Genomic DNA, 21,436 nt, shown 5'->3' on the forward strand with positions numbered 1-21,436 from the left:
CAGATTCCTGCCAATGCAGATCCTTGGAGGCAGCAGCTGCCAGTTGAAGTAATTAGGTTCCTGCCACGCACGTGGGAGACCTGGATTGAATTCTATGTTCCAAGCTTTGGCAGGGTCCACCTCTGGCCATTGTTGTCATTTGGGAAATGAACCAGTGAATGAGAGGTTGCTCTGTCTTCTAAATAAATAAAGTACATGGAAAATGGAACTAATGGATGAGTTTATTTTGTTGCAAAAAAAACTGAAATACATTCATAGTTTTTTCATGAGATGCGTTTTCCGTGAACTTTTTAAAGCCTCTTTTGTATGCATGGATTCCAAAAGATTTTTTTCACCAAAATAAACATTTTGAAGTATTCTCAGCTATCATACCTATCTCTTTCAGTGACTGCTAGAGTATCCTACCATCTAGATATACACACCTTAAGCCTTATTTTGAAAATAGAGACTGCTCTAAGGGTAACTTCTTCTCATCAGCTTTCTTTCTGCCTTAAAGGCATTTTTAATACCAAGTTTGTGATTTCATCTTAGTCTCCCAAACAGAGACAATCTCCCTGAAACACCACCACATCTGCCTGGGGTGGGCCCCCCTCCGTTTGGAATGTAACTTTACGGTCGAGCGCCATCTTCTGTGATCACGTAAAACTCGAATGCAGGTGAGCCCAGCTTTACTTACGTTACTGCGTACTGTGCAAATGACAGATATTCCACCAGAACATCGAGACCTTTGTTTTCTTCATTCAGAAACTCTCGGACCCATCTGTTGAAGAAACAAAACAAAAATCACCGCCGCGGTTGATCGCAGGGTCTGCCGGGGAAAGGATACAGTAGGAATTTTGTTTTGGCACCAGAAACATTCACTGCCTGAAGGAAGATACAGGAGAAAGGCCTAGACTACTGCACACAGGGAAGGAGCTCTCGGTTACAGGAACTAAGAGAACCCCAACATTCCAGTGTGACACAAGAAGGAGCAAAGAGTGTACATGTGCCATCCTTGCATGGTTGTGAAGAGGAGACTCAGGAGAGCCTGTAAGAACCCATCTTTATACAGGAACTTGCTAAATGGACTTTTCTACTACAACTGATAGTCTGCTTGGTTGATGAACCCAAAACTGCACGGGGAACAAGGCAAACTGGGGACATGACAATGTAACCACTGAAATCTAGGCCTGATGCCAAGCCCACATTCCACTCCCTCTTGGCACACTGAGCCACAGAAACCACTAAACTATCCAGCAAGAGACCAGTGTTTATGGGCTTCTGGAAATTCAATAGGGATAATGATTTGCTTAATTTTTTCCATGAACACTAAAACCTTTTAAAAGGCAGCAGGCACCAAAGACTATCACACCAAGACCAACATGTGACAAATATCATGTTGTTTAAAAATTATTTTTAAATCATGCCACCTTGCATTCAAGTAGTGCTGAAAACTTCACAGAGATTGATTGCCCATTTTTATTTGTTCTTCAAAAGAACTCCTAGAGAGTAGAGAAGCAGAATCTGTAGGTGCTGAGAATAAATACCTCACACCCCTTTTTACAGATTTCCTCCAGTGTACTCACCTCCAAAGAACATGTGGGCCAGAATGCACCTTCACTTGGTTTCAAACTCCAACTAATATAAAAAGAGGGTGGGTATTTGGCTCAGTGGTTAAGCCACTAGTCAGGGCAGCAGTGTATCCCATCAGAGTGTCTGGGTTTGAGACTCAGCTCTGCTCCCAACTCCAGCTTCCTAATGCACACCCAGGGAAGTAGCAGTGATAGGTCAAGGACTTGGGTCTCTGCCACCTTCATGGGAGACCCAGATGGAGTTCCTGGCTTTGGCCTGGCCCACTCCTATTCCTTAGGGGCAAATGGGTAGTAAACCAGTGGATGGAAGCTCCCTGAGGTTCTGTTCTCTCTCTTTCTCATGAATAAACTAAATGTTTTATATTTGACAGAGTTATAGACAGTGAGAGAAAGACAGAAAGGTCTTCCTTCTGTTGGTTCACTCCCCTAATGGCTGCTACGGCTGGCGTTGCGCCAATCCAAAGCCAGGAGCCGGGTGCTTCCTCCTGGTCTCCCATGCAGGTGCAGGGCCCAAGGACTTGGGCCATCCTCCACTGCCCTCCCGGGACACAGCAGAGAGCTGGACTGGAAAAGGAGTAACTGGGACTAGTACCCGGTGCCCCAACTGGGACTAGAACCCGGGGTGCTGGCGCTGCAGGTAGAGGATTTGCCAAGTGACCCATGGTGCCGGCCTGAATTTTTAAAAAGTAAAAAGATAGGCTAGTATGACTAAAATGACATTTTATGTATATCCACAACTACCTTCCAAAATGGTAGTTTCCCCCATGAACACGAAGCCAAAAAGGTGGAGAAGCTACCATGAAAGCCAGGTTTTCCAGCTACTAAAACAGTAGGACAATCCTATCATGTGCCCCTTGGGATGAACGACCCTTCAAGATCTTTGTCTTCAAAGAAAAAAACGCAGCGACATCAGGATGCCTCTTGTGTTTGTTTTTGTTTTTGTTTGAGTAGGCGTTGTTTTATTTGTCTTATCCTCAAGCTTACTCTTTCTTCTAGTCCTATCTACTCCAGGTTAACTCAGGTCTGCAGACAGTTTCAGGAGCCTATCCTATATTTTCCCCCAAAATGCTTCAGGTAAGCTGCCACAAAACTCATGTGCTTAATAGAACCTCACAGAGTGCATACACTGAATTTGAAGGAGGCTAGAGTGGCAAAACGGGCAAAGAAAACATGAGCCATTTGTTCTTTCAAAGTGTCTTTGTTATGAGATCTAAACACAACCAGCAGGGCTGGCCACTGGTTCCAATTGTAGTTTCATTTCAAAACAGACACACACATGATCTCACAGCCATCTGCTTCTAGATCCATACTTTAGTTTGATTTATTTTAATTACTGCCTATGCTGCTGGGTCTCCAGAGGCCCTAAACATTTTTAAATGCTGATAATTAGACTCAGAAATAGTGAATAATTTTTTTCTTTTTTTTTAATTGGCAAGAGACTTAAAGACTAGAACACACTAAGGAAAACAGGTGACCAGTTTTCCTTTCAGCTCAAGCCCCTTCATTTCTCTTAGGCACTTCCGTTGGTCTGGCTCATGGGTTGGCCATGATTGGTAATGTCATTTTAACATGAAAAATAACCACATGGGTCCACACTGTTCAGGGCATTCTGGGTTTCACATTGTCTGTCTCCAGAGCCCATAACGCTCTGAGGAGTTGAGAAAAAGAGCCATTGCTGCTCCTCCTGATTGTACCTAAAGAGTTCACACCACACAGATGCCTCTCGTGTCTGCCACTGTGTCAACCATTGGCACGTCTGTCCCACTCAGAAAGTTAAGCCAGAAATTGGACAGGAGGCAACCATTAACTGCAGCACCAAAAATAGGCAAAGGCCAAGTGTACAGGCAGAGCTACCATTCTCTTGATTCAGCATCTAATACTTATATACTTTGATGCAGTGATAAAGATTATTGTTTTCTCTTACTTTATTTCAAAATTCTTATTGGTACTCCATTGCCAATTGCTGTTGGCATTGTGGTACAGGAGGTTAAGTCACCACCTGTGACACCCGCATCCCATGCAAGCACAAGTTCAAGTCTTGGCTGCTCTGCTTCAGATCCAGCTCCCTGTTAATGCACCTGGAAAGGCAGCAGATGACAGCCCAAGTGCTTGAGTCCCTGCCACCCATGTGGGAGACCCAGATGGAGTTCCAGGCTCCTAGGTTGAATGTGGCCCAGCCTTGGCTACTGCAGCCATGTAGAAAGTGAATCAATAAATGGAAGATCTGTCTGTGTCTCTCCCTCTTTCTCGCTCTGTCCTTCTGTCTTTTTTTTTTTCTTTAAGATTTATTTTACTTGAAAGAGTTACACAAAGAAAGAAGGAGAGGCAGAGAGAGACAAACAGACATATTTCCATCTGCTGGTTTACTCCCCAATTAGCAGCAAGGGCCAGAGCTGCATCGATCCAAAGCCAGGAGCTTCTTCTGGGTCTCCCAAGTGGAAGCAGGGGCCCAAGGACTTGGACCATCTTCTACTGCTTTCCCAGTCCATAGCAGAGAGCTGGATCAGAAGTGGAGCAGCTGGGTCTCGATCCTGCACCCTTATGGAATGCCAACATTGCAGGTAGCAGCTTTTCCCACTACACCACAGCACTGGCCCCACTTCTGCCTTTTAAATAGAGAAATAAATGTTCTGCTTTGCTTTTAAAAAAAGGACAACTGTCAACGTGAAAGGTAGGAGCTAGCTGCTAACTTCCTAACAAGTTGACAAGCATGTGACTTGTCCTGCTTCTGGTTTAATTCCATATGGCTAACATCTTTTCTTAAGCTACAAGATCCTCCCTGGGTCTCTGATCTGGCCCTGATACTCCTAGGTCTTTTAGGAAGGAATGGAATGAGATACAAATTTTCAGGGGTAACTGTTCACTCCCTTTATCAAAAGCTATCAAGTTAGCAAAGTCATTTCAGCAATAAGAGTATGTATTATAAGAAAAAAAAACAACCAACGTTCTGTCCCTATCCTTTCCCTCTTGGGATATTCTGTCCAAGACAGAAGAGAATTGAGATGGAACTCCCATGTGGAAAGGAACAGGAAGAAAGAAACTAAGTAATGACGGGAAAGGGTAACTTTCAAAGCAGGATCTGGAATCTGAGTTCATTAAAAGAATATGGATACTTCATTTTACAGATTTTTATATATGAGCATACAATTATATTATAAATTTAGGGTTCCTGTACTAAAGTATTCCCATTTTCACCTCTATGCATGCTATATACTTTTATGTGTGTTGCCAGTAGGCAAATGGGTTCAAATTGGGTGATTACAGGTTTTGGAAAGTAGGCTTATTTCTGACTCTGACGGCACACATTACCTCCTGAGCGCCTGAGACTCCGTGTGATTACCGTTTGTTGTGAATTTGAATTTAGGCAAATTCCAAATCACAGGCTTAGAAGCTAAAGGAGACAGGGATAATGAAAAAGTGCTCTAGGAAAAAAAAAATGGGCTCAGGGAAAGCAGAGCCAACAGTCACTGTTTCACTGCAGCCTGGTCAAAGCTTTGCTCTCGCTGCTGCCTCAACCCTTATTTTGTCCTCATTGCGCTCACATGGAAAATTAAAGTCTTAAGGGAGTCTCCTGGCTTTCAATTTCTAACATCAAGCAAACGGCCAGAAGATACACAAGAAAAAGGGATAGTGATTCTCTTTGCCAGTCTCTAGTACTTTTTTTAATTTCTAAATTCTTATTTATTTGGTTGGCAGAGAGACTCAGAGAAACAGATAGAGCGCTCCCACCCACTGCTTCACTCCTCGAATGCCCCCAGTGACAGAGCAGCCAAAGCCAGGAGCTGCAAATTCAATCCAGGCCTCTCATGTGGGTGGCAGGAACCCGACTACATGGGCCTTCAACTCTGCCTCCCAGGGTCTTTGTTAGCAGTAAGACAGAGTCAGAAGCTGGAGCCAGGGATCGAATGCAGGCATCTTAACCACTAAGCCTCTCAAACCAGTCTCCTATGGAGAGAGGCCCTACAGACATGGTGGGAACTGAAGTTGCTGAAAAAAATTCACAAGAAGCAAAAGGCAAATGAGCATCATGCAGACTCAACTATGGTCAAAAAATGTACTTTGGTAGGCAGTGTTGCAAATTGCTTCTCAAGGTACAGCCAACCCATCATCAGAGGTCCCTGAAACCCTGTTGGGGTGACTATGTGGGTAAAACTATTCTTGTAAAAAATATCAAGACATTAGCTGTTTTCACTCCACTGCCCCTGACTCTGATGGTACAAAGGAAACAGTGAACAGAACCGCTGCCACCAAAGAATACACTACTTGCTGTATTCTTCATCCCCTGCACTCAGGGGTAGGAGTGGAGGCTGGGGGTGGAGAGGCAACTTTAAGAATGCCCTTAGGAAATCAGGGGGAAATCACTGGTTTTATTAAAGCTTGCTCCTTGGGTACACATCTTTTTAATCATCTGTGTGACAAAACAGGAAGCTCACATATAGCACCTCTGATGCACACCCCAGGATGAGGGTCATCAGGAGGAAAAGCATTTGCACAATTGTTTGAGCCTCAAGCTGGCATACCCCTTTATTTATGGAATGCCAGTTCACTTGTAAAAGTGGCTGACAGAATAGGATGCTTCAGATTTGGGGATCTGGCAGACATCTGATCAAAAATGAAGTGGGACAGTATTTATTGTTGCTTAGAAAAACTAAGTGTTCAATTAAAAATGAGAATTTGGGGAAACCTGTATTCACTATCATAGCTTGACAGCTTCTCATTACTTAAAGTATATTTGATGAGACTGATTGTTAAAAATTTTTTTAATATTGTGGAATATCTCAACATGTGAAAGATCAGACTAACTCAGTGAAAGAGTTTTCCAAATGATCAATGCCCGATATTAAGAATTCATGCTATGGGGCCAGTGCTGTGGCACAGAGCGTTAAGCTGCTGCCGCCGTGTGCAGCGCTGACATCCCATATGGGTGCTGGTTCAAGCCCTGGATGCTCTACGTCCATTCCAGCTCCCTGTTAATTCACCTGGGAAAGCAACACAGGACGGCCCACGTGCTCAGGCACCTGCCCCATGTGGGAGACCCAGATAAAGCTCCTGGCTTTGGCCTGGCCTAGACCTGGCTAGGCTATGTTGTGGCTATTTGGGGACAGAACAAGCAGATTGAAGATCTCTCTTCTGTGTGTCTCTCCCTCTCACTCTTTAACACTTTTAACTAAATAAATATTTAACAAAAAAAGAAAAAGAAATCATTCTATAAGATTATGCATGGGCAAATGATTTAGAATCCAAGAAAATATATGGCCAGCGCCGCGGCTCACTAGGCTAATCCTCCACTTGTGGCGCCAGCACACCGGGTTCTAGAGGCCAGCTCTCTGCTGTGGCCCGGGAGGGCAGAGGAGGATGGCCCAAGTCCTTGGGCCCTGCACCCGTGTGGGAGATCAGGAGAAGCACCTGGCTCCTGCCTTCGGATCAGCGTAGTGTGCCGGCCGCAGCAGCCATTGGGGAGGGAACCAATGGAATAGGAAGACCTTTCTCTCTGTCCACTCTGCCTGTCAAAAAAAAAAAAAAAAAAAAGAATCCAAGAAAATATAAAAGATTTTAATGTAACAGGATATAAAAATTGACCAATATGGCTTCAGATATTACAACCACCTTTAAGAATTAACTACTACATGGTAATTCACAATTATCAGAAATGGCCATTTAAAACTCATTTTTCCAAGGACATCTATAAGACCAGATTTTCTTCATACATATCATGCAAAACAACCTATGATCATGTGTTGACTCAGGAGAATCCTACTACCTTCAATTAATTAAACAATAAAGATATCTGCAAGCATAGGAAAGAGCAGGATTTCATCATTCTTCCACCCAAGTTTCTGCTTCAGTTTTATCAGAGTTCGCATTGCGCTGACAGGGGAAGTTTTTGTTTGTTTGTTTGTTTGTTTTTGACAGGCAAAGTGGACAGTGAGAGAGAGAGACAGAGAGAAAGGTCTTCCTTTTTCCATTGGTTCACCCCCAATGGACCCTGTGGCCGGCGCGCCGCACTGATCCGTACGTAGCCAGGAGCCAGGTGTTTCTCCTAGTCTCCCTTGCGGGGTGCAGGGCCCAAGGACTTGGGCCATCCTCCACTGCACTCCCAGGCCACAGCAGAGAGCTGGACTGGAAGAGGAGCAACCAGGACAGAATTCGGCATCCCGACCAGGGCTAGAACCTGGTGTGCCAGCGCCGCAGGCGGAGGATTAGCCTAGTGAGCTGCGACACCGGCTCTGATAGGGGAACTTTTCAAATTAATGTCTGATCCTTTTTAGAGCCTCAAACTAAATTCTATTCAGACATACTATAAGAAGTCTGGGTTTGCTGGGGTGCAAAAAATTTTTTAAATTCATGCAGTTTTTTCATAATCAGTGTTTTGAAGATCCTTTCCAATGCTTAGTAAATAAATGACAAAATGATTACTATCTTGATGATTTCCCCAAAGCAACATGCAGGAGTGAACTGGAGCAAAGGTAGGGAACTTGGTATAACCACATACACCTGCACACGCTGTACACATCTGAAAAGCAGCTTAGCCATTCTTCTATCTTTCCTCTTTTGACATGGTCCAGACAGTTCACAAAGAACCTGAACACCCTAGAGAGAAGTCATTTACTAAGTGTTCCTCAGCTTCTTCCTTTTTTGACAAAACTCCTCCCACTCCCCCATATTCCTCTTGCAAGCCAATGCTGTTCTCTCAATTCCCCAAAGAGATAAAGTGAAAGGAGTCTCTTGGAGAATTTCTGTGACCTGAAACTTTTCAGGATGAAAAGTAATTTTCCACCATTATAGGCAGTTTTACTAAAATAAATGACCTCCAAGGAGGGACAGCCTACAGCTCAGGTCCACAGAAGAAAGCCAGTCAGTCCATCCTGTTCACCTCCACCATCACTTGAATCCTACTGCACTGACTTCCCAAGCATCATAACATCCATCTGTTCACAATGCACGGCCAACAGATGTAATGATACTTGGTTCATTTCAAGGGTATTCCAAGTAATTTCAAGCACTTGGATAAGTCATAATCCAATTCCTCTCTATTATTATAGTTCCTAAGAGAACCTAAATGGGATTATGTCTAGTCCAACTCTTATTTCAACTTGGCTCAAAGAAAATTAATTTTCTTTTTCAAAAGACCACTCCATTTATCAAGTTTTAGGCTTATATCAAAATTCAAAATTTGCTTATATCAAAATTTGCTTTACAAAACTGCACATTAGAATGTTATCTCAAAAAAGCCCAAGATGTTAACCTTGAAAAGCAAGCATGTGCCAATAACTTTTTCAAGACAAGTAGATTTTATGTAATCCCTCCTTTTAATTTCCAGGAATCACAATCTGCTATGTGTCAGGATCATATTAGAGGAAGTAACATTCTCTACATGGAATTCCTTAGGTATGTATTATAGAGTAATGGATTATTAGCAGATATCATTTGCAATGATCATAAAAAAACCTACCTCACATTAAATAACTACTAAGTTTAAGTTCCTTTATTAGTTCCATTTAATTCTTACAATATCTCTATGAAATATTATCTTCATTTCACAGATAAGAATTTGTTGCACTTGGTAAGAATAAAGCCTTATGCAATATTATTACCTAAGACCAAAGAAGGGAGCATAGTAAAAATATGAGTCAAGATCTCTTTGTCCATGAGGTAAATGGGCACCCAATCATCTTCATATAATGGGTACCGTAAAGAGTACAATAAAATCTATGAATCTCTTATACAGCACCTTACATTGCAGGAATGGCTCACTATAATAATTGATTATTTTTATCACTTTCAGGCAATTCTTTAGAAAAGTTCCCAATCAATTAAGGTGAAGCCAGTTAGTTTACACGAAGAGTTCAGCTCAAGGTTGAATTTTCAGGATAGGAAAGATCAAAAACTTGGTGTGTGGTTTCATCCATATAACTTTATGACAGTAACTGGTTGCAAACAACCAGACAATGCATCTCCATAAATATTTCTGCTGCTAAAACCAAAGTGTGTCTCACAGAGATGGTAGGCAAGGGAAAATGAAGATGAAAGAAATGTAAGAATCTTTCAGCACGCCTATAGTATCCCCAACAACAAACCACTCCAATTGCTTGCAGATTGCACTGGCTTCAACCCAGCCAAGGCTTTTCTATTCAGCCAACTTTGTATTGGAAATGATTGTCTTGCTTTGGTATTTGATGGTCAATTTCACATTATTTTAGCAATGCTTCAAGAAATGTTTTTTGACAATTTGTAGAAATCCTGGCTGTAACTCATCCCACCATTTTCAGTTAAAGAAGGGCCAAAGGCGCAGAGCTCGGCCATACCAAACAGAATCTAGTTCCTGAGCCATAAATTCTGGAAAGTATTTAAGTTTCCTAAGTTTGGATGCCCAACTGCATTAAATTACCACTACCTTCACCCCCAATAGACAAGCCTCAATGCTTTGATCCCAGAACCTGATTATCTTAATTCCTTTCAGGGAAAGAGCTGCCAGGGTAAGCTACATAGTAAAGAGAACAGAGTGTGTTGAGCAAAAGCACCTGGCTCTTCCTGGCTGCAGAATTTGTACAATTCACTCACCTTCTCTGGCCCTTAATTCCTTCCATCTGTAAAATGAGGTATTAGGCAATCTTTAATTTTTCTTCCCATTCCAAAATCTTGATTCTGTAACTCACTGCTCTGTTGTCCGTTTTTTTAAGACAAAGGCTAGAATCACTTCATTTTTCATTATTCATAATTCATTCTCAAGGTGACCAACATGCCTTAAAGAAATGAACATTCACCCAAGTTCCTTCACTTATAAATTAAAAGCATTCCTACAATTTAAGAAAGCTAATTCTGAAGTAACTGTGCTAGTTAACCATTGGAATGGTTTCAGGGGTGGGGAAGGCCTGACCTGCAGGCCACATAAAACCCATTAAATCATTTGGTCTGGCCCTGCCAATGCAACTACAGGCAGGACTCAAAATTCAAGTTGATAATTTTGTAAGGACTGTGAATGATGTTATAAATATCCAAATGGCCCTTGGCAGAAAAATAAAAAAGGATCCCCACCCACTTTACCTTAGTCATAGTCTAAAGCAGAACTGCTATTTATATGATATACCTGTTTTATAATATGCTGTAAAACCATGGGCAATATACACATGAAATTTTCATTTCCAATAGGCCTGCAAAGAAAGTCACATGGGAAAATTCTAAAAGCCTATAGCCCTGTCATCATAAAGTTCAAAGAATCAATACCCAGAGGACTTAAAGAATTTGCTCAGTGTTAAACAGGTACTTTGGGTGGAACTCATGATGTAAAATTGGATACCTGGTATCATTTTGCTTTGGAGATAAGCCTTCTATTTTAAGGTACTGGACAATTATGTCACCCAAAGGTAGGGAAGCCTGAAATAGAGTTTACATGTCCAGGGTAAACCAACCATGCTGTGGCATGAAAGACACTTCTCAGAAATGCTTGTTTGCAGAGATCGGCCAAAGTTTATTACACCATGTTCAAGTGTAACAAGGTGAGTCATGTGACATTACTCCAGCATCTGCCAGTTCTGGCCCGAAACTCCATGAAATTGAGCATGGGGTTGGTGGGGGGAGGGCAGAGGTGCGCGGGTGGAGAAGCTCCAACTAACCAACTTGAATAACTACAGTGAAGTTTATACATCTCCAAGGATCTTTGTCCACAGCCACTCATAAGGGCTCTTGTTTTACCAGAGTTGTTACATGCACATCAAAGCAAGCACTCACTATGAACTGCTTACATAGAATTGTATCAAGAAAACATAAAAGTGATAAAAATGCCTCAAGTCAAAAATCATCTGCCCTGCCTCTAAGGATTCTTTAAAAACAAACAAAAAGATTGACTTATTTTTTTGAAAGGCAGAGTTACAGAGGAAGAGACAGATCTTCCAGGAGCCACAACAGCCAGGGCTGGGTCAGGCTGAAGCCACAAGCCAGAAGCTTCATCCAGGACTTCCACATGGCAGGAAGGGGCCTGAGCACTTGGGCCATCTTTGCTGCTTTCCCAGGCACTTTAGCAGGGAGCTGGATTGAAAGTGCAGCAGCAGGGACTTGAACTGGTGCCCATATGGGATGCCGGTGTCGCAGGCAGTGGCTTAATCCACTGTGCGGCTAATCCATGGCTGCCCTCTAATGATTCTTATACAGGTGAGTGATCCAAGAACTAACAAAGTTTCTACCCATCTAAACCTCAGCTTCTTACAATGGGCAATAAGAAAGCTCAACTTTTCGGAAATGATTCGTTTATGAAGTTTCTAAAAGCCTTACAGTTAAGATGTTAAAGGGATACACTTACCCTATGTGGTTGGTTCTTAAAGAAATTTCCAGTTCTCTTAGCACTTGTGTAGACTCTTGAACACGCCGTCTAAATTTCTGTAACACAAGAACATACATTCTCATAGAACATTTTGGCAATTGCTATAACTGTAGCTTATTATTTAAGTTTAACACCATATGAAAATATCATCACTTCTAAAGTGGGATTCTTTCACAGTTCTCTTTTGTGCAAATTTTTCTTTTCTCCCCCCACCTCCCAAAGAAACCTTTTATTCAGTGAGTACAAATTTCATAAGTACAATTTTAGGAATATAGTGATTCTTTCCACCATACCCACCCTTCCACTCCCACTCCCACCCAACTTCCTCCTCCCCCTCCCATTCCCAGTTCCATTCTCCCTTAAGAAAAAAAAAATGTTCCTTGACAATCGAGACAAGGGCTGTTCAAGTAAGTCATTGCTTCTCAAAGTGTCAATTTCACTTCTACAGATTTCCTTGTAGGTGCTCTGTTGGTTATCACAAATCAAGGAGAACATATGGTATCTGTCCTTTGGGGACTGGCTTATTTCACTAAGTATGATGTTTTCCATATTCATCCATCTTGTTGCAAAGGACCAGATTTCATTTTTTTAACCACTGTGTAATATTCCATGGAGTACATATCCCATAATTTCTTGATTCAGTCTTCAGTTGATGAGGATTTAGGTTGACTCCATGTCTTAGCTATTGTGAGTTGAGCTGCAATAAACATGAGGGTACAGATAACTCTTTTATTTGCAGATTTTATTTCCCTTGGGTAAATTCCCAGGAGTAGGATGGCTGGGTCATATGGTAGGGCTATATTCAGATTACTGAGGTATCTCCAAATTGACTTCCATAGTGATTTCACCAGTTTACATTCCCACCAATAGAGGATTAGTGTACCTTTTTCCCCACATCCTCACCAGCATTTGCTGTTTGATTTCTGTATGAAAGCCATTCTAATTGGGGTGAGGTGGAACCTCACTGTGATTTTGATTTGCATTTCCCTGACAGCTAGTGATCCTGAGCACTTTTTCATGTGTTTGTTGGCCATTTGGACTTCCTCTTTTGAAAAATATCTGTTTAAGTCCTTGGCCTATTTCTTCACTGGGTTGCTTGGTTGTTGTGGAGTTTCTTGATCTCTTCGTATATTCTGGTTATTAATCCTTTATCAGTTGCATTATTTGTAAATAATTTCTCCCATCTGTCAGTTGTGCAAATGTTTCTTATGCTGAAAATTAGCTTGTCAGAAGGGAACAGGAAAATTACTTATTCATGTAATGAGAATCTTGAAGTAAGCAGATTACTGTCTCCAGCCCTACATACCCAACAATATTCACCAATACACCTATGAGTCAAGGACCCCAAGGATGCCCCCAGTCTCAAAGATTCTCTGGGAGGACTTATGGGACATAGCAGATAGTCACACTCATTGCTAGAAGAACATAAAGCTAGATTCACAGAGAAAATGTGCATGGGATGAAATACGGAAACCAGCTTCCAAGAGTCCCCTCGCCAAGACATCAACAAATGACAGTGACGATGTGCATAAGCTCATCAGAGACTCAGTACCCAGGGTCCCTGTTGGGGACTGGTCTCACAGGCCCCTATCGCATTCCAGGGGCAGGCATTTGGTATAGTGGGTAGGTTGCCGCTTGGGACGCCTGCATCCCATTCTGGAGTGCCTATGTTTACATCCAGGCTCTGCTTCCTCCTCCAGCTTCGTGCTAATGCACATCCTGGGAGCCAGTAGTGATGGCTCAAGTACCTGGGTCCCTGCCACCCACATGGGAGACCTGGACTGAGTTGCCAGCTCCTAGATTCAGCCTGGCCCAGCCCAGTCCCAGCTGTTATGGGCATCTAGAGAATGAACCAGCACATGGGAAGATCTCTCCATGTCTGTGTATCCCTCTCTGTGTCTCTGCCTTTCAAATAAAAGATAATACTAATTCCTGACTCCCAGGAGGAAAACAGAGATTTAGCATTAACCATAGTGTTTTCATCAATGGTTTAGGCAAAGTGAGCCATTCTTATCAGGGAGGAGTGGGAATCTTCCCAAAATACAAGTTCTCAGAAGCCAGTCAAGGACTAACCTTGAAAGGAGGCCTTGCTAATGATAGCAGTCTCGGGATTGCTACATTAACTCTTTTCCTCATGACCTAACACGCTCCAAAAATCAACATTCAGAGTTACCTCTGCCCCAAATCACCACCTGGAAGGTCCTTCTTCTGGAATATCAAAATTCTACCTGTGCTTCCAAGACTCCCTCAAGGTCTTCCTTCTTTACTAAATTCTTCTCTGATAGTAAATGTCTACATCTCTCTATTCTCTGGACTCTTAATAACATGCATGCTACCCGGGGGTGGAGGGTGGGGTGGGAGCATATATCAGTGTACCGGAACAAACCTTCCTACAGAAACACTCTCCAGCAGTGGCTATGATCAGGCTACTCTGGAAGAAGGAATTCAACAGGCAGCACCTTCTATGAGGAGTCCCAGGCTCTCTGCACTACAGATCAGAGCTGTCATTGACAAGAAAAAGCTTGGAGCATTTTTCTCAGGAGAAGGATCTGACTCCCCTGCTGCCATGGTTACAACAGAAACACAGTCATCTGGCTCCAAACCTCTGCTAATGGCTCCCATGGCTTGGGAGAAAGGTGTCCAAGGGCAGGAAGGAGACTAGCAATGAGGATTCCAGAATATGAGTCAGCCCAAGGAAGGCCTGGAATGGTGTTGGCACAGATAGGCTCCCATCATTTCTCTCCTCCTCCTGTGCAAGACCTTGACTTCCTCACTATTTTTTCATAACTGTTATTCACAAAGCACACTGAAAAGATGTCTTCAGCTTTCTAATTCCAGGTATAGTGGGATATAAGAAAGAGAGATATCCCTAATATGTTGTAAAAAGAGAATGGCTCATTCCCATCTTCTATCAAAAATAGCCAAAAGGACACAGTTGCTTAGCCTAGCAGTAAAAATGCTCACTAGGATGCCTGTGTCCCACATCACAGTACCTGGGTTTGTTTCCCAGGTCTGACTCCTGACTTCAGCTTCCTGCTAATGCAAATACTGGGAGGCAGCAGTGGTGGCTCCAGTAACTGGGCTCCTGCCACCTGGACTGAGTGCCCAGCTCCCAACTTCAGCCCTGCCCATTATGGGCATTTGAGACATGATTCAGCAGGTGGGTGCTATCTGTCTGTCTGTCTCTCAATGTATTTTTATACTTAAAGGCCTAAGGAATGGGGGGTCATGGATAGTTTGCCAAGACATCCAAGCCCAGAGTTTCCTGGATCCCCTCCCGGCAAAGAAGTCGCCCAGGGCAGCTCATGGCATAAAAGGGAGGCAGAGCAGGATGAGCACGAAAGGGTGCTCTGCCGAGATGAATTCAAGGGCCAAGTGTGGGCAGTTCTGCAGCTTGGATAAAGCAGGGCAGAGGAAGAAGACAAAATACTCAATCCTGCATTTGCCATAAAGGAAAGCAGGACCCGTGGTCACACGACAGGCAGCCACTTCTAGGTGTGCCAGCTGCTCCACAGCGGCCTCTCCCACATCAGTCAGGCTGTCTGCACAAGAGACCTTTAGAAACTAACTCAGTGCCCCAGGCTGCATGTCACGTGCAGTTCTGCAGCATTCCCTACAGCCCTGGGCTTAGCTGGTCCCCTAAGTCTACCTTAGGCTCTCCAGGGTCAAGGTGGTCTCCTGTGTATGCCATCAGCCAGAAGGCACTCAGCGTAGAACTGAGGATAGAGTATAGACAAGGACTGGCTGAGACACCAAGAGATACGTATCACAACAAGACAAGGAAATCGAAACCCTCTGTGGTAACAGTAACCTCAGCAGCTGACACTTACTAGGCACTGACTAAGCCAGGCACTACCCCTTCTATAACTGAGGTCAAACTCAACTGCCTGTGCCCTGTATTCTATCATCTTTGGAAAGGCTCCATTTGTAGCTGAACTGTGGACTACGGAGAAGCCTTGGCAACCACCTCTCTAACACATTAACAAGGAGTGCCAACACTGTGCACTGCTAAAACGTATCCAGAATCCTCTGCACACTTCAAAGGCAATCGTGTGCCTGTAGAGAGCAGCAGAAGGCAGCCAGGTAGGATCCATTAGCAGTCTGGACCCTACTCTCGTCCCTCCATACAAGGAGGGGCCGCGGAGGCCGCTGAGCAGGGGACGAGCTACGCAGTGAGTTTCATTTCCGCAACTGCGGTTCCAGTGAAGGACCAGCCTCCCTTCTTCCTGATCTGCAGCCAAAGCCACAGACAACCAACGGCTGGTCTGAAACGAGCTGCTTGCTGCTTCTGGTCACAGAGAGATCTAATTGAGGTGCTTCCTTCCTTGCCCTGGAGGGTTTCATTTAAAATGATTGAGAAGAAAATCGACATAGAAAATGCTTAAGACATTTTTTTTAAAGGAGCAAGTTAAGCATCTTCCATTCAATCTAGACAACAGATGAATGAACGGAACGTCCAAGGACTCCAGACGTAGTTAAAGGGCCTGCTCAGCCTGGTCTGGCCAACTGTGAAGCCCGGACGGGAAATCCAACCCCCTTCCCTGCACCATATCACAGCCGAGGAGTCTAAGCTCCTTCTAACTGCAAGCCACGCCTTATTCCCAACAAATCCCAGCTTTCCAGGCTCTAAGTGACATAATTACGTTGTGTGCAGCAGATCACCGCCCCTTGCCACCTGCTGACAGAAACCTGCCTAAGGCAGGGGTGCTTCACCAACACCTTTGTCACTTCTTGCTGAGCTGAAAGACAGAGCTCATGAGGCGCAGAGCAAACAGGGCTGTACAGGGGAGCACGTGGGCCAGGGCAGAGCACTGGGCAGTGAAGGCCCAGACACACATCTTAGGTCCTCCTCCTTTTTTATTCAGCAATTGGCGAGAAAACAAAATGCTTTCCGAGAAACCAGTTTGTTAGTGTTGTTTTGTCTTACTGAACCTGGAATAACGGATCTCAAGGAGAAGCGGAACTGTGTAGGGAGGAAGCTCCCGGCTTCGTTCTAAGCATCTTCCTTCTTGTGGGCCATGGGGCTTAGAGGCTCAGCAGCACTCTCTGGGAGTTTATATATCTCTCTCTCACCCCACCCCACCCACCCCCGCCATTTTTAGAATTTGAAAAATGTAGAGAAAATTTTTTAGGGTTAGAATGGACTCTGAGTAAGAGCAGATCTCAGTCGTGTGTACAAACACTGGCATTTCTGTCCACTTAGCTGGGGACGAGGGTGTTTAATGCTGGGTGGGGTCTGAGCCATCCGGCTTGCATGTTAGAAGCCTAGTCTAGTGTAGAACTCCATACTAAAAAGGATCTTGTTGCCCTAGGCAAGTAAATAGTGCAGAAAAACAACTGCTCTGGGGGAGAGGCGTGTATTTTGTTTGTATGGGGGTGTCTTCCTTTGTAACCATCCCTAATTTGATCAAATTAAGACTACTATATTCTCTTTTCTAAAAATATTTATTTAATTTGAAAGACAAGAGTTACAGAAAGAAAGAAAGAAAGAGAGAGAATATCAAACTTTCATCTGCTGGTTCATTCCCCAAATGGTCACAATGGTCAGGACTGGGAAAGGCCCAAGCCAGGAGCTTTATCCAGCTCTGCCACATGGGTGCAGGCACCCAAGGACTTGGGCCATCTTCCTTTGCTGTTACAGGCATATTAGCATGGAGCTGGATCAGAAGCAGAACAGCCAGGAAAATGAATTGGTACTCATTCGGGATGCCAGCATTGCAGGCGGCAGCTTAACGCACAGCACCACAACATCAGCTCCAGCTGTTGTACGCTTAAAGGCAAAAAGCAAAGAAACTAACAAGAATTAAGCATTTGGGGGACCTGACAACACACCATTTTTTTAAATGATTGATTTATTTATGTAAACGGCCAGGGGGTGGGGGTGGGGAGGAGGAGACAGAAAAAAAATCTTCCATCTGCTGATTCACTCCCCAGATGGTCAGAACAGCCAGCAGAGCTGGACTAGGCTGAAACCAAGAGGTCTACCCAATCTCCTACATGGTTTGCAGGGGCCCAAGTGCTTGGGCCAGCTTACACTGCTTTTTGAGGTGCCTTAGTGGGAATCAGAGTAGCCAAGACTCCAATACGGGATGCTAGAGTTGCAAGCAGTAGCTTAAGCCACTGCACCACATACTGGCCAAAACAGATCTTCCTTATCAAGTGTGGATGCTGTGTTTTTGAGGGGAAGAAGTATTATGCTACTTTGACAGGTAAATTCCTATAGGACAGGGCTGCAACACACTTGAGTCTCATTAGACATGGAGCCAGCACGAGAAGTCTGGACATTTTCAGCATTTCTAGATTCTACTTCACCTTGTCTGCATGTGAAGCATGCAGTAAGAGCCCAGGAAACTTCCAAAAGCAAGTAACTGCTGCTCTACTTTGCTTTACTTTGGAGGAGGGAGAGAGAGGAGACAGAATAGAAAAATGAAAAAGAGAAGGCAATTTTTAAAAATATACAAGCATCAAGAGCCCTAGGGACAGTGGCTAACCAAGAAAAGTGTGCCTTTCTTTTCTCATGAGTCAGACATCTAAACAACAGAGTGACTTCAGCTTGAGATATTTTCGCTGGGACCTTGAAAGCAGGAGTTGTGGAAGATCAGTGGAAAAACAAGTGTTATGTGGAGGAGCGCCCCTTCACCCATCCGTAGCAGGAACAGCGCTGCTCTGAAACATCCCAGGACTGACCCAGGGCCGCAGGGCTGTACCAGGCTACATCCTTTACCACGAGGCATCAGCTTAAGTCAATTGTGTGGCTGCACAAAGCAGGGCTTGTTTGTAAAAGCAGGGAGTCAGTCGAGAATGGAATCAGCTCTTCTCTCCTTACCTTCTTAGGGCCAGGGGAGGGCTCTGGGTGGGGAAGCTGCTTAAAGCATCAACACAGGAAGTCCGTGCACAGCTGGGATGACAAAGCCCCAGTGATTTTTCAAGGTCTCTGGAAATGCACACAGGCATGAAAGGCAAGTATTCCTCTGTGCGGCCTCCTCTGCGCGGCCTGCTTCCCTAGGGGCCTCACCGCCTCTGCACTGGACTCCCTGCACTGTTGTAACTGGAAATAGCAGAGACTCAATAACCAACTGAGGTACGTGACTCCCATTTCAGCAAAGTACTTGTAAACACATCCTCCAGTCAGGAGGATTTTTCCTTTGACTTCTTATGTAGTCAGTTTGCAATGGTTGTTTTCCTGGAGGCCAAGGCAGAAACCAATGTAGAAGAAAGAAGATCTCTTCCAGTGCAGAGGCTCTGACGGCTTGTGAGGAGGCAACAACAAAGAGTGGGAACACATCCATCTTACCTTCCTGGTTACAGCTGGGTCCAGGTAGCCTTTGAGTTTCTGAATGTATGTATGAGGAGGATTCTTCACCTGGAATCGTTCCTGCAGGAAGCACACAAGTAAAAATCATGAAAGATATGAAACAGATCAAACAGATAAACATTACGGATCCATGACCAAATGCATCCATGTAGGAACATGACCCCACAGATGATCATTATGTACTAATTGTTTCTAATCTTTTATAATAGAGTATATAATCTTCTCTTTGCACAGGAGAACCAAAGCTCAGAGACATGGAATACACTTCTCTTTGATGATGACACAGCCAGTGAACAGGACACATAGATCTGAACTCATGTTAGTCCAGCTGTTTTCCCTGCAGCTTCTGGGAATGATGTTTTGCTCAATCTGTTTCAGATTTTTTTTGACCAGGTCTTTCCTGCATATTCTTCTGACTGTCTTCAATGTTGGCAAATCTTCAACTATTGGATATTTAGTTTATCTTTGAAAAGAGCCAAAATGTGACTCACACTAGATCGACTATTGCTAAGAGATTGGAAGGCAGGAGTGTCTATGTATTTATGTGTGTTCACATACATTGCTGTTATCAATAGTGGATTCCTAAAGCAGTTCCAAATTAGAAAATCCAAAAACAGCTTGAGCAAAGGCGCTGTCACTGGAGTGAGCACAATACTTGATGTATATCCCAAGGTGATATCTGAATGAGGATCTGGGGTAGGGCCCCAGAAGTTCTTTCTAACAAGTTCTATGCTGATGCTGCCAATAAAGGAACCACACTTTGAGAAAATCATGCACACATTTATTGGGTTTTATAGACCACAATGTCCAAGGCACAACCATAACAGTATATGAACTCGGGTGAAAACCAAATACCCATTAACTTTCAAATGAGTAAGTACCTGGACTACATTCCAATAATGGCATATTATATTACAATGACAATAGTGTACCACTGCTCCTATGAAGGGTCTTACAAGCCTGATGTTGAGCCAAAACAAACACATTATCTCATGTATATGAACTTTCAAATCAAACAAAATTAAACTTTAGTGGTTAGAGATACACACACTCAAGTAGTAAGATTATACATATATATGTACAGTATCTGTGTATATAATCTTATAGTGTGTGTGTACCTAGAGATGATCAACTTTAAGTGTAAAAGATTGAGGTGGGGAGAAGGTTGTATCCAAGGAGGGAAGTACAATGAGTCCCAAGTGGCCAGCAATGCCCCGCTTCTTGACTTGAGCAGTAGTTACACAGGTGCTGGCATCCTACTACTCATCACAGTGATTCTTAGGTTTCACAACCTTTTCTGTATGTGTGCTTTATTTTACCAAAAACAAAAACAAAAACCAAAAAATCCACATTAAATAAATCAGCTTTAAAAGGAATCAAAAAAACAACACAAACAAAAGCAAGGTTTTCATCAATGAGGACAATTCTTTTCTCCCTATACCCTAAAAGATGTTTCCCTGGCAATTCTTTTTAATTTGATTACTGCTTTCTCCATAATGGAATTTTTTGATATTTGACAACACTGACAATTGGGCAGCATGCTCAAGCATTTGTTTATCCCATATAAGCTTGCATTTCTCCAACACAAGGATGCCCAACATTCTTCCCAGTCTTCTCTGGTCGTGCTTAAGTACAGATTTAGAAATGCTAAGGATCATCTTACTAATGTTGAAAAGATCATCATACTGAAAATATATTATTTAATAATTTATAAGACAAACAGTTTCTAGTAAAACATCTACTGGTATTTTCCCTTAGTTTAAAGTCAATTAGAATGAATTTTATAGTATTTAAATTACACTTCTATAAAGCTTTGCTTTAAAAAAAAAAAAAAGATGAGCACACTGTTCCTAATTAGTACTTCAAATTGCCCGTCCTGAGCACAGTTTTTAAATAATAATTCACAAGTATGCAATGTTTCTAGTGCCATCACTGTGTCTGTGCATAAAGTCTTTTTTTTTTTTTTTTTTTTTTTTGACAGGCAGAGTGGACAGTGAGAGATAGACAGAGAGAAAGGTCTTCCTTTACCGTTGGTTCACCCTCCAATGGCTGCTGCAGCCAGTGCACCATGCTGATCCGAAGCCAAGAGCCAGGTGCTTCTCCTGGTCGTAAAGTCTTATATAAAAGACTGTCACTACACTACAGGATCAGAGCCATGGGGATTTAGTGACAGTCTAGCTCACAAAATCCTCTGAAAAATGAACTGATGAGCTATCTAGAAGTCAGTTTTTA

The 21,436-nt window shown here is 43.2% G+C and overlaps 1 protein-coding gene across 10 annotated transcripts in view; it reads right to left on the reverse strand.

Moving 5' to 3' along the window:
- FMNL2 (formin like 2) overlaps positions 1-21,436 on the reverse strand; it is a 337,175-nt gene that overhangs the window by 102,141 nt on the left and 213,598 nt on the right. For all 10 annotated transcript variants that reach the window (XM_051849554.3, XM_051849553.3, XM_051849548.3 and 7 more), the window contains exons 3-5: positions 19,184-19,264; positions 11,869-11,945; positions 677-760 (exon numbers count right to left, since the gene is read on the reverse strand). In XM_051849554.3, coding sequence (XP_051705514.1) covers positions 677-760; positions 11,869-11,945; positions 19,184-19,264 — 242 coding nt within the window. The remainder of the gene's footprint in view (positions 1-676; positions 761-11,868; positions 11,946-19,183; positions 19,265-21,436) is intronic.

This window comes from Oryctolagus cuniculus, chromosome 3, assembly GCF_051225735.1.
Source record: "Oryctolagus cuniculus isolate XC-2025 breed Fujian yellow rabbit chromosome 3, ASM5122573v1, whole genome shotgun sequence".
Taxonomy (NCBI): domain Eukaryota; kingdom Metazoa; phylum Chordata; class Mammalia; order Lagomorpha; family Leporidae; genus Oryctolagus; species Oryctolagus cuniculus.